Source organism: Eleutherodactylus coqui, chromosome 8, assembly GCF_035609145.1.
Source record: "Eleutherodactylus coqui strain aEleCoq1 chromosome 8, aEleCoq1.hap1, whole genome shotgun sequence".
Classification (NCBI taxonomy): domain Eukaryota; kingdom Metazoa; phylum Chordata; class Amphibia; order Anura; family Eleutherodactylidae; genus Eleutherodactylus; species Eleutherodactylus coqui.
The window spans coordinates 142,376,721-142,389,737 of record NC_089844.1 but is presented as its reverse complement, the minus strand read 5'-3'; the positions used below and the strand labels follow the sequence as shown (position 1 = coordinate 142,389,737).

General features: G+C 41.8%; 1 protein-coding gene across 4 annotated transcripts in view; it reads left to right on the top strand.

Moving 5' to 3' along the window:
• CACNA1H (calcium voltage-gated channel subunit alpha1 H) overlaps positions 1 to 13,017 on the top strand; it is a 490,224-nt gene that overhangs the window by 469,762 nt on the left and 7,445 nt on the right. For all 4 annotated transcript variants that reach the window (XM_066576606.1, XM_066576607.1, XM_066576605.1 and 1 more), the window contains exons 30-31: positions 5,772 to 5,850; positions 12,005 to 12,126. In XM_066576606.1, coding sequence (XP_066432703.1) covers positions 5,772 to 5,850; positions 12,005 to 12,126 — 201 coding nt within the window. The remainder of the gene's footprint in view (positions 1 to 5,771; positions 5,851 to 12,004; positions 12,127 to 13,017) is intronic.

The following is a 13,017-nucleotide window of genomic DNA, read 5'->3' as shown; positions in this document are numbered from 1 at the left end:
AGGTTATTAGTACTAAGTGTCTATTTGTCATTGTTCTCTACCCCAAGTGCCAGCGTCTCATTATCCTTTATCCCAAGTGCCAGCATATCATCCTGTACCCTAAGTATCAGCATGTCATTTTCCTGTACCCCAAGTATCAGTGTGTCATTGTCCTTCACCCCAAGTATCAGTGTGTCATTATCCTTCACCTCAAGTATCAGTGTGTCATTATCCTTCACCCCAAATGTCAGTGTGTCATTATCCTGTACCCCAAGTATCAGTATGTCTTTATCCTGTACCCCAAGTGTCAGTGTGTCATTACCCTGCACCCCAAGTATCAGTGTGTCATTATCCTGCACCCCAAATATCAGTGTGTCATTATCCTGTACCCCAAGTATCAGTGTGTCATTATCCTGCACCCCAAGTGTCAGTGTGTCATTATCCTGCACCCCAAATATCAGTGTGTCATTATCCTGTACCCCAAGTATCAGTGTGTCATTATCCTGCACCCCAAGTGTCAGTGTGTCATTATCCTGCACCCCAAGTATCAGTGTGTCATTATTCTGTACCCCAAGTATCAGTGTGTCATTATCCTGTACCCCAAGTATCAGTGTGTCATTGTCCTATACCCCAAGTATCAGTGTGTCATTGTCGTGCACCCCAAGTATCAGTGTGTCATTGTCCTGTACCCCAAGTATCAGTGTGTCATTACCCCAAGTATCAGTGTGTCATTATCCTGTACCCCAAGTATCAGTGTGTCATTATCCTGTACCCAAAGTATCAGCATGTCATTATCCTGTACCCCAAGTGTCAGTGTGTCATTACCCTACACCCCAAGTATCAGTGTGTCATTATCCTGCACCCCAAGTGTCAGTGTGTCATTATCCTGTACCCAAAGTATCAGTGTGTCATTATCCTGTACCCCAAGTGTCAGTGTGTCATTACCCTGCACCCCAAGTATCAGTGTGTCATTATCCTGCACCCCAAGTGTCAGTGTGTCATTATCCTGTACCCAAAGTATCAGCGTGTCATTATCCTGTACCCCAAGTATCAGTGTGTCATTATCCTGCACCCCAAGTGTCAGTGTGTCATTATCCTGTACCCCAAGTATCAGTGTGTCATTGTCCTGCACCCCAAGTATCAGTGTGTCATTATTCTGTACCCCAAATATCAGTGTGTCATTATCCTGTACCCCAAGTATCAGTGTGTCATTATCCTGCACCCCAAGTGTCAGTGTGTCATTATCCTGTACCCAAAGTATCAGCGTGTCATTATCCTGTACCCCAAGTATCAGTGTGTCATTATCCTGCACCCCAAGTGTCAGTGTGTCATTATCCTGTACCCCAAGTATCAGTGTGTCATTGTCCTGCACCCCAAGTATCAGTGTGTCATTATTCTGTACCCCAAATATCAGTGTGTCATTATCCTGTACCCCAAGTATCAGTGTGTCATTATCCTGCACCCCAAGTGTCAGTGTGTCATTATCCTGCACCCCAAGTATCAGTGTGTCATTATTCTGTACCCCAAGTATCAGTGTGTCATTATCCTGTACCCCAAGTATCAGTGTGTCATTACCCCAAGTATCAGTGTGTCATTATCCTGTACCCCAAGTATCAGTGTGTCATTATCCTGTACCCCAAGTATCAGTGTGTCATTACCCCAAGTATCAGTGTGTCATTATCCTGTACCCCAAGTATCAGTGTATCATTATCCTGTACCCCAAGTATCAGACTGTCATTATCCTGTACCCCTAGTGTCAGTGTGTCATTGCCCTATACCCCAAGTATCAGTGTGTCATTATCCTGTACCCCAAGTGTCAGTGTGTTATTATCCTGTACCCCAAGTATCAGGGTGTCATTATCCTGTACCCCAAGTGCCAGTGTCATTATCCTGTACCCCAACAATCAGTGGGCCATTAAGTTTAATGGTGCCATGCCCCAAGTATCAGTGCATTACATGTTACTCAGTAGCAACAGTAGACAAAATCAGATTTAACCAGATTAGTGAAGTTTGCACAGTTTACAACCTTCTTGTCATCCCTGGACCACCAGGATTAACCCCTAAGTGACCAGCCTATAGTGTTTTTTACATCCTGTATTACTGGGCTATGTATGACACCCAGCAGCAACAGCTCCGATAAACTGTGCCGCTCATCGGAGCTGTTAACCCTTTAAATGCCCTAAACGATGTTTGGGGGTCCCATACGGCCCTCTGCGATGAGATCGCAGGGAGCCGTGCAGGTGTCATGGCAGTCGGGAGCCTCCTGAAAGGCCCCAGAGCTGTCATGGCAGAATGCCTGCTCGATCGCAGTATGATGTAATGCTATGGCATTACATCATACTGCTGGAGCAATCAAAGCATCGCTAGTTGTTGTGGGGACTAACAAAAAAAAAGGAAAAATAAGATCAATAAAGTTTTACTAATTATTTTTAAAAAAAGGTAATAAAAGTAAAAAAAAAACTTTTTGCCATATTTATAATAAAAGAATCTAAATAATAAAACAAAAATACATATTTTGTATCGCTGCGTCCATAAATTGACCCAGCATGATAAGCATCGTCAGAAAGAACGCCAGAAATGTGCTTTTTTTGGTCACTGTCTCCAAGAAAAAATGCAATATAAAGTGATAAAAAAGTCGTATATGTATTTAAAAATCCTACCAATGCAAACTACAGGACGTCCTGCAACAAGTGAACCTTCGTACAACTATGGTGACGGAAAACTAAAAAAGTTATTGTGCGCCGAAGATAGCAGAAAATAATTAAAAAAATTAAATATCTTTGCAAAAAAAAAGCCAGTAGCACAGCCCAAGAAAACCATACAAGTTTGGTATCGTAGTCATCATACTGACCCATAGAATAAAGTTAGCATGTCATTAGTGCTGCGGTTTGTGCTCCGTAGAAACAAGACGCACCAAAATATAGCGGAATTTGTTGTTGTTTTTTTTTATTCATTTTACTCCACTTAGAATTTTTTAAAAGTTTTTCAGTACATTATATGGCACTTTAAATAGCACCATTGAAAAATACAACTCGTTCCGCAAAAAAACAAGCCCTCATACAGCGACGGCGATGGATAAATAAAGGAGTTACGATTTTTTTTAAAAAGAGAGGAAAAAACAAAAAAATAGAAAAAAAAAAAAAGCTTAATCACTAAGGGGTTAAGGTGCGTCTAGACATAGCAATTATCCTTCAAAAAAATCATTAAAATGAGCAAAAGCGAACGATCACTCAGTTTAAACGTGAGCCGACCACCTTACGAGAATCATTCATAATTCGTTGCGTTTAGACATTCCCATTCTGTGTTTCACATAGAATATGAAACACTGAACAAGAAGTCAATGATTCTTAATGATGATCTGCCTGTATAAAGACGGTACAGGGCGAACTGGTCAGCGGTGACGTCACCCGCTCGTTCAAACAACGATCAGCTCGTCTAAAGGTGGCAGTAGTCACAGAGTAGAGCTGAGGAGCTGTTGGTGCGGATGAGGCTAATAGTTCTGTAACTCATGGTGACATATACCTTATGTATATTCAAAGCCTTGTGCCGGAGTCCTGTGAACAGATCTGAGGGCGAGTTCATTAACATGCACGGATGAGGACGTCTCCATGGTTGTCATCTTTCTTCAGAGTCCTTGAGCCGACCTGCTAGTTCGCACTCTACAACTAAATTAGCTGTGGTAATAGGACATCTCTTGGTGGCCTCCCTCAATGAATATCAAGTGACTTGAGACGGACGAACGTTTGCTTCCCTGACAATCATCTTATTAAACACAGCGCTGGTGGAGGAATATATGACAGCTGTCCTTCACTCACCCGGGCTGAACCGTTCATTTTATTACTAAGGTTGAAACTTTGATGTTATTGGTAGGAAATTGACTGCTACCACAAACTCTATTATCCTGACTCCTTGCTGACCTTTGTTGTCATCCAGTCCATCACTGTCTTCATTCTCCCAAGTCTTAATCCCATCCAGCCAAAAACTTTCCAGATATTAATATGAGAAGACAAGAAGAGATTAATCTTTCAGTTGTTGGTGGAAACTTTTTAGCTAGTCTGTAGGGTTGGGGAAGTGCAAGAGGTTGGAGGGGGATTAAACTTGTTGCTACAATCTGTAGACCATTGGATTTCAAAACTTTCACAATGGATCTTAATATCAGGGAAAATAAAGGTGCAAAGGTATAGAGGAGAGAGTGGGGGTTGGGGGAGAACAACAAGCCACTCGGCCTTGGTAGTTTCTGCCATCTATTAACCCACAGAAAGTTGACATTTCATTGTATGGCACTATTATAACTCCTAGGCAACACGCTGCTTGTCTTGAGGTTACATTTGACTCCAATCTTTACTTCTATATTCGATCTCTGGCATGCTCATGTCATCTGCTCCTCAAAAACATCTCCAGAATCCGCCCTAGTCTTACTGTAGTCATAGCAAAAACTACTATTGCTGTCCTGGCCAATTCTCGGCTTGACTTCTGTAACTCACTGCTGATTGGTCTTTCCTTCGCTGAACTCTCCCCTCATTGGTGGTTCCCACCTGTGCCAGTCACTACAGCAATGTCCCTACCCTGTGCTAATCACCACACTAATGCCTCTACCCTGTACCAGTCACTACACCGTCTCTACGTTGTGCCAATCACTACATCAATTCCTCTACCCTGTACCAGTCACTACACCAATGCCTCTACCTTGTGCCAGTCACTACACTAGTTATAAACTCTCATCTATAAAATCTCTCCACAATGCTGTCCCACGCTACACATGCTCTCCGTTCTGCTAATGATCTCAGACTAAAATCCTCTATAATCAGAACCTCTTATTCCCATCTCCAACACTTTTGCCGAACTACAGCAGGTCTTTGGAGTGCTCATACACTGGACAATCCGATTAATCACCAATATCCACAGCGATCATTGCTCCAACGATGGTCTCTCATTGAATGGAGGCAGAGCATGCCGGAGAGCTCTTCCAGTTGTCTGTCTCTATGTAGAATAAACAGGCAGTCGTTCATAGATGAACGACTGCCTGTTTAGATCGGCTGACAATCACTGCGTTTTTAGATGAGCTAAAACTGAGCGACTAGGACAAAATTGAGAGACTCCTGCTCACTTGCCCTGTTGGGTTCCATCTTTGCACAGGTCGACAGTCGCCCATAATCGCTCTTTGGAGCAATTAATCAGGCATCTATCAGTCGATATGAAAGTGGTCTTAATCTTCTTTGTTTTTGATCTAAAAGCGAGTTTCTCAATGGTGACCAAAAAATTATTAACCAAAGTGATCTACTATGTAATAGTACGGTAATTCCCTACTCAGAATCTACAAGAGTGTTGCAAAAGGGGGACTGTTTATTGTTTTAACGGTACTGATCTACTGATGAATTTCTCAAGTAGTAATTATATAATGGTGATCTCCAAATGTACTTCACAAGGATGACAAAGACGTAATTAGCCAATGGTGAACTTCAAGGATAGTTCACAAGGGTGACCAAGTACCGTAATGTCTTATCAGTGGTGATGTACAGATGAATTTCCACTTACATGTAGAATGTCTATGTACAGTACAAGGCTCACTAAGAAGTGATTAAACAGAGGATTTTCCACATGCGTGACTCGGTAATGATTTACAAAGGTTCATCTATGAATACTTGGTTAATCCACCAGTAGTTTCAATTGATCACATTTCCATGGATGATCATCTAGGCTACATAACACAACATAGGTATTATAGGTGTTTTTGACAGTGCATCACATAGCACACTTTCTACCTTAACATTGCCTTGCGTCTTCTTCGGCAGGTAGGAAACCTTGGACTTCTCTTCATGCTCCTGTTTTTCATCTACGCCGCCCTGGGAGTAGAGCTGTTCGGAAAGCTTGGTGAGTAAGCCTAGGATCTCCAAAATCTTGGATCCAAATTGTTGTGGCAATACTTTAAAAAAAGTTAAAAATTTGTATAAAAATAGTTTGAGCTGGCCGGGGTTCAGCCCTATCAGAAAATGTTCTGTGATGCTTAGATTAGAAGCCACATCTGCTCATTATCAGTGGATTCTGACATCTAAGATTACTCACAGCTGCTGACTGTTTCCGTGAGGTTCATGAAATGGACTTATCAATAAAATCTTCTAAAAGTAGGGCCTGTCACCACAAACTCACATTTCACAATTAAAGATGACATTATGAGGTGGCGGACACTATTGCCCTTTGGCAGCTCTACCCAAGAAGTCTTCATGTATGTCGTAATATAGGAGTCTATATCAAATGACATAAAAACAACACATGCTAAAAAAATTGATTCATCTGCAAAAAGCCCTATAATGCAGGCGGGTTGTTATTGTGGCAGTGGACAGACGTAGGCCAGACAGTTTGAGCAGCCAAAAACATTTTTTTGTACATGATACACGTGGCCAACAGTCCTTACACAAGATGGCCTTAAGGAGGACAACTATATAAGGATATAATCCTCAACATACTCACAATACACAGGCCATGGCAATCTCTTACCACCCATATTTCAGATGGACCAGGGTTAGTACATGGGGGGGAACCTTCCTCTCATCCCATGCGCTGATGCTTTACCACCATGAGTCACATGGGTTGTCTCTGATCTGGTCTTTCATCCTCTCGCACTGGCCACCTGTAGCACTGCATTATCCTCTTTTTCTTAGGCATGCAATCTTCTAGGGAAGTGTCAGAAGACCTCCATCAATCCCACGAGCACTCTCTGGGAATATTACCACTAGTGTTGGGAGAACCAAAACAGTTAAACTCTGTTTTGGGTTGAACTTTGTTAAAAGTTTTGTTCTACGTGAAGCCGAACCTCAGGTGATTTGTCTCGGTCGAACCCACTAAACATCTTGTATTTTCTTCTTCTCCTTGTTCTTCTTCCTTCCTCTTCTTTCTTATGTTACACAGAGCTCATTAACAGTGTTATACACAAGTTTTGTGGGTATTGGTGAAGTTTGAGTTCAGTTCAAACTAATTTAGACTCAATCGAACTTTTTGCCCAAATTTGGCTAAACGCCGAAACAAACTTTTTAAAAGTTCGGTCATCACTACCCACAATGTAATAATAATTCCTCTGTTCCCCCACAAGTAATAGTGGTCTCTGTGTCTTCCAAGTAATAATGGTTCCTCTGTGGTCCTGCAAGTAATAGTGGTCCCTGTGCCCCAGCAACTAATAATAGACCCTCTGTATCCAACCAGAGTAATGTTTAAAAAGTTCCCTCATAACTATCACCATGCACAGTTTAGAGTTCAACGCACGACACGTCTTCCATCACAACGCACATGTTCTGCTGCCATGGCCTGACCCCACAACCAACATCTTACTTGGGTCCTATTGTTTGCTAAGGCCCACCTTAATTTTATCAATCCAACAGCCACTTCACAGGCCTTTACACATGAACCGTTACAGACAGTCCTAACCCACCTGGTCACTAGGCTTTTCTGGCATCCTGGCTCTGGTGCTCATATGGTGGGTCTCTACAGAGCCCCTTGCTTAGAACATGCCAGAGCATATGTCAAGGGGCATGCAGAGGAATGCAGCCACTTTCAGTCTTCTTGGTGCAGGACTCTGCCACTTTACTCTACAAACTGCATCTCACAGTATCCATATAGGCCGCCAGGTGCCCTTCTTATACAGCTGGTCTCTCCCTTCGATGTTGTCACCGATGACAACGACCATGTCATCAAGTCGGTGGGGCTTAACAATGACACAAATGAAGTCATCAAAAGGGGCTTATCAAAGTGCGCAGAGCTTTGTGGGCAGTACTCACTTCTCCAGAGGATGGTGAAGGGAGTTCCTCCAGTACCTTATAGTCCTACAGCCCCATCTATCATCAAAAACTGGTACATAGAGTAGTAACCAGTAATGTGTAGATACTGTGAGTGAGTAGATGATGGATATAGTTGGTCCAGAATGATTATGTGGAATTCAAAAGAATGTAATTGAAAGTAGGCAACGTGTTTTAAGGTTCGACTGATTGTTTTACCAGGTTATACCGCGTCTAGAAGGATGAACGTAGATCCAAAACATTTTAATACAATGTAGAGAATGCTTTTCAAATTTGTAGTGTCTAATGTATCCACATACACGGTCCTGCCAAAAGTAAGTGGACACTTGAGCAAGAATCAAAAATTGTATTTTTTCCTATTTGTTAATACTTAGTGGGGCTCCTTTGGCCCTAATGACAACAGATGCTCTCCGTGATATACTTTCTATTAATACCTGATACACTTCAGATGGTATTTCCCTCCAATGTCTGGTGAGGTATCTCAATGAGGATGGACACTGTTCATATTTCCTGACCCAACATTACAGTTCGTCCCGAAGATGTTCAATAGGTTCAGGTTGGACTCTGTGCAGTCGGTTCAACCATGGAACATCCATATCTTCAAACCAACATAAAACAGCTATGGATTTGTGACAAGGTGTGTTGTCTTGTTGGAAGTATGGCCGACCATTCCCAGAGTATTACCACATTGTCAGCAGCACATTTTTATGTAGAACGTCAGGGTCACCTCCGTGTTCATGGTTCTTGTTACTACAACCAACGGAGCGAGACCATGCCACGTAACACATCCCCAGACCATAACGGAACCTTCGACATACATAACTTAGTGTAAAACACACTCAGGTAAAAGGTGTTCCCAATCATCCTCCACACCCAGGTACGTCCATCTGATGTGAAGATGGAGTAGTGTGATTCTTCACTCCATAGAACTTCTTTCATTGCTCAACCATCCAATGATGAAATGATGACGCTCCCTGCACCATTATAGACTGGCCAATGTATCTTCTTTGAGAGGACTCGAAATTGCAGGATGAATGGAGGGAAATACCAGTTGAAGTGTATTAGATGTTAGTAGAAAGTATGCCATGGAGAATATCTTATGTCATTAGGGGCAAAGAAGACTAAGTATTAACATAAGGAAATAAATACTACCTTTAATTCTTGCTCAGGTGTCTAATTACATTTAGTAGGATAGTGTACACCAGATCTAGAAGGATGAAATTCAATCCAAAGGAACTTTATGCAAAGTAGACAATGTGTCGCAGTGTTTTACCCACTGCTTTATCAGGTCATACAGGTCTAGAATAATGAACTTCAAGCCAAATGAGTTTAATATAATGTAGACAACGCATTTCAAAGTCATACTTTCTAAGTTATCCACCTATACGGCATCTTAAGTGATGATTCAAGATCTAAAAGAAGTCAAACTGTCTTATCCACCTGTACCAGGTCTGGAAAGAGGCACTTAAATCCAAAAGAACTTATACAATGCAGACAACGCGTTTCTAATTCACACTGTCTAATTCATCCACCGGTACCAGTTCTAGAAGGATGAACTTGAATCCAAAGGAACTTTATGCAAAGTAGACAATGTGCCCCAGTGTTTTACCAACTGCTTGAATAGGTTATGCCAGGTCTACAATGATGAATTTGAATCCAAATGAGTTTAATGTGATGTAGACAACGCATTTCAAAGTCATACTTTCTAATTTATCCACCTATACGGGATCTTGAAGGATGAACTTGAATCCAAAAGAGCTTAATACAATGCAGATAACGCACTTCAAAGTCACACTGTCTAATTTATCCACCTATTCCGGCTCTGGAAGGATGAATTTGAATGCAAAAGAGTTTAATACAATGTAGAAAACGCGTTTTCAGGTCATGCTGTCTAATTCATCCACTTATACCGGGTTTGGAAGGATGAACTTGAATCCAGAAGAGCTTAATACAATGCAGACAATCCACTTTGGAGCCATACTGACTACTACTTCATCCAGCCATAACGGGTCTAGGATGGTGAACTTGAACCCGTAGGCATTTTAGACAATGTTGACAACGCATTTCAGTGATGTACTTACTCCTTTGCATTCAGGCTGTGTTCCAAAAGGCTGCCCCACCTGTGTCTTTAACTCATTGGTGGGAAATTTTCAATAAAATGAATTAAACAAATGTTCAGTCGTTAAGAGTTAATTGGGCAAAATATTTAATTGATTAAAGACTTGGATGGAGAGGAGACCATAAAACGCGTTCACCGCAGATAACAGAGGACGAGCGAACGGCTTCATTTCATCGTCTTTCTCCTGTGCGGTGCTGCCCTTCACTGTCCTTAATTACTGACAGACTTCGGAGCTTCTCCCTCTGCGGACTTCTCTCCCGCACATTTATAGTCCTGGCAAATAAATAGCTCATTACCGAGCTGGCAGAAACCATGTCTGCCTGTCCATAATGAAAACTTAATGGAGCCCTGGAATATTGAAGAGGGACATTTTGCTTTGTAGATTGCATTTATTAAGGTCTTCAAAATTTGGGAAGGAAGGTGCGAGGCCGCCTGATGTGATGTCTACCTCCTGGCCCGGGACAAACGGCGCTATTTACTACAAAAGACGGCAAATCCCACGTATTTATTACACTGCAGATCTAAGTTCTAGATACATAAACCATCTGTTTGCTTTACGAGTCGCTCCGACTGCCAGAGACTCCGGACGCGGCATTAACTGCGCATAAAAGTCATATACGTCTCAGGAAGCAGCTAAAGCCGGCTGCACAGCTCAACTCCGTAACTATTTCCATACCAAGACTAAGGGCAAAAAGGTGCACCAGCTTAGATACATCGACTCTGCAGACTGTATAACATGGGGAGACAGTCTAACACATGATGGGTTTAGATACATCGACACATGACAAGCTTAGATAAACGGAGACGGGATGAACGTTGTAGGCTTAGATACTCTGAAAGTATCATACATGATAGGCTTAGATAGACGCTGAGACAATAGCACATGTCGTGGGCTTAGATACGTTGAGGCACTGTAATAAATCATAAGCTTAGACATAAAGAAACAGTATCACACATGATAGGCTACATACACTGAGGCCGTTCCACATATGATAGGCTTAGATACATTGACACAGTTAGACACTATTACACATCATAGGCTTAGATACATTGGCTCAACAGACTGTATTACACAATAAGTTCAGATACAGTGAGACAGTATTTTATACATGATAGACTTAGATACATTGAAGCTGTATCACACAGGATAGGCTTAGGTACATGTAAACAGTATTTCAGATGATAGGATAAGATACACACTGAGACCATATCACAACTGCTGGGCTTAGATACACTGAGATAGTATCACAACTGATAGGCTTAGAGACAATGAGACAGTATAACACATGATAGGTTAGATACACTGAGATAGTATCACAGATGATAGACTTAGATACATTGACTCAGCGGACACTATTACACATCACAGGCTTAGATACATTAGCCCCATGGACTGAATTACACAATAGGATTAGATACACTGAGATAGTATTACACATTATAGACTTAGATACATTAAAACTGTCACACAAGATAGAATTAGATACATTAAAACTGTATCACATATGATAAGCTTAGATACACTGAGGCAGTATTACACACCGTAGGCTTAGATACACTTAGAAAGTATTATACATGATAACTTAGATACACTGAGATAATTGTGATAGGCTTAAATACACAGGCTCAGCAGCACGATATCACCCATAATAGGACTACATACATATAGATAGTATTGCATACGATAGGCTTAGATACATTGAGGCAGTATCTGACATAATAGGTTTACACACACTGGCTCATCAGAGACTATTAACCATGATAGGCTTAGATACATTGGCAGCTCAGACAGTATTACACCTCATATTGTAGGCTTAGCTACTCCAGCATTAGATACAGTGTGATAGATGACAACTTAGATATATCAGCTCAGGAAACGGTATCACAGTACACAGGCTGAGATACGCAGGCTCAAGAGCACAGTGTACTTGGAGAATATTTTAAGATAACAATAATATAATACATTATATGTAAAAATAAACAGTATACAATATTCCTGCCCAGTGTGCTGTACAAATTACTGTGTATAGTCACATAATGTATAAGAGACCTGCTGCCTCTTGTGGCCATTAGTGGTACTGCATCCTCAGTAATTAATGCAATGTTCCCTTCTCTCCAGTGTGTAATGAAGAAAATCCCTGTGAGGGTCTCAGCAGACATGCCACATTTGAGAACTTTGGAATGGCTTTCCTGACACTCTTCCGGGTCTCAACAGGAGACAACTGGAATGGTATCATGAAGGTAAGGAGTAGCACATGTGGTGGGACCAAAGGAGGACGTGATCTTCCTACAGAGTAAAGTACACAGCCCAGGTCACAACTACAGAAGCAAAACAGTTTTCCAGTCACAGTGGAGCTGCTAACAAAGAATATCTCTCACTTTGCAATGGTCGGCATGCACTACTATGTTTCCCCAGCAGAGGCCAGTGTAGAGAAAATGTACAGCCCACTGTAACTTTCTCCAGCGATCACATGTGATTGACATGAGTTTCATAGACTGGGCCCACAGCAATCAGCCAATCACTAGGCCAGCATAATTGTAGAAAGGGGTCTTGATAAGACAGCCCCTTCAAGGGGCCTCAGACACATACAATGAGCAAGCTCTTGTGACTATTATCTATTGCAGAAATTATATTTAAAGGGGTTTACCACTTTGGATAATCTCTACTAGTTAAAAGGGTTCCCTGACAATAAGCAGATCAAGGGTGTCCCCTGCTGGATTCCCAGCAATTAGCTATAATCTGTGGCAGTAAGTGTTCGATACCCCTGCAGCGCCACCACAGGGGAAATGAAGAAATACACAGTGTCCATTATAATCAATGGGTTGTCTGTGTAATGCAGGACAGGTCAGGTCCTCCAGGGTGAGAGACGCTCTTTATAACCGCCCTCCGCTGTGACCCAGCCATGACGATCCTGAATAGAGAACACCCCTGCCTCTATTAACTCAGAATTCCCTAATAGGGTGTATGAAAATGGGTTCTCTAGACCAGACACCCACTTCATGCACTTTACCTCCAGCAGAAACGTGTTCCCTGACGTCCTGGCAGAGACACACGGAATATTTGTGTGATTCATTTTGTTACTACACAACAGGCAGTGAGAGCATACTGAGATAATTAATATTTACCTAAAG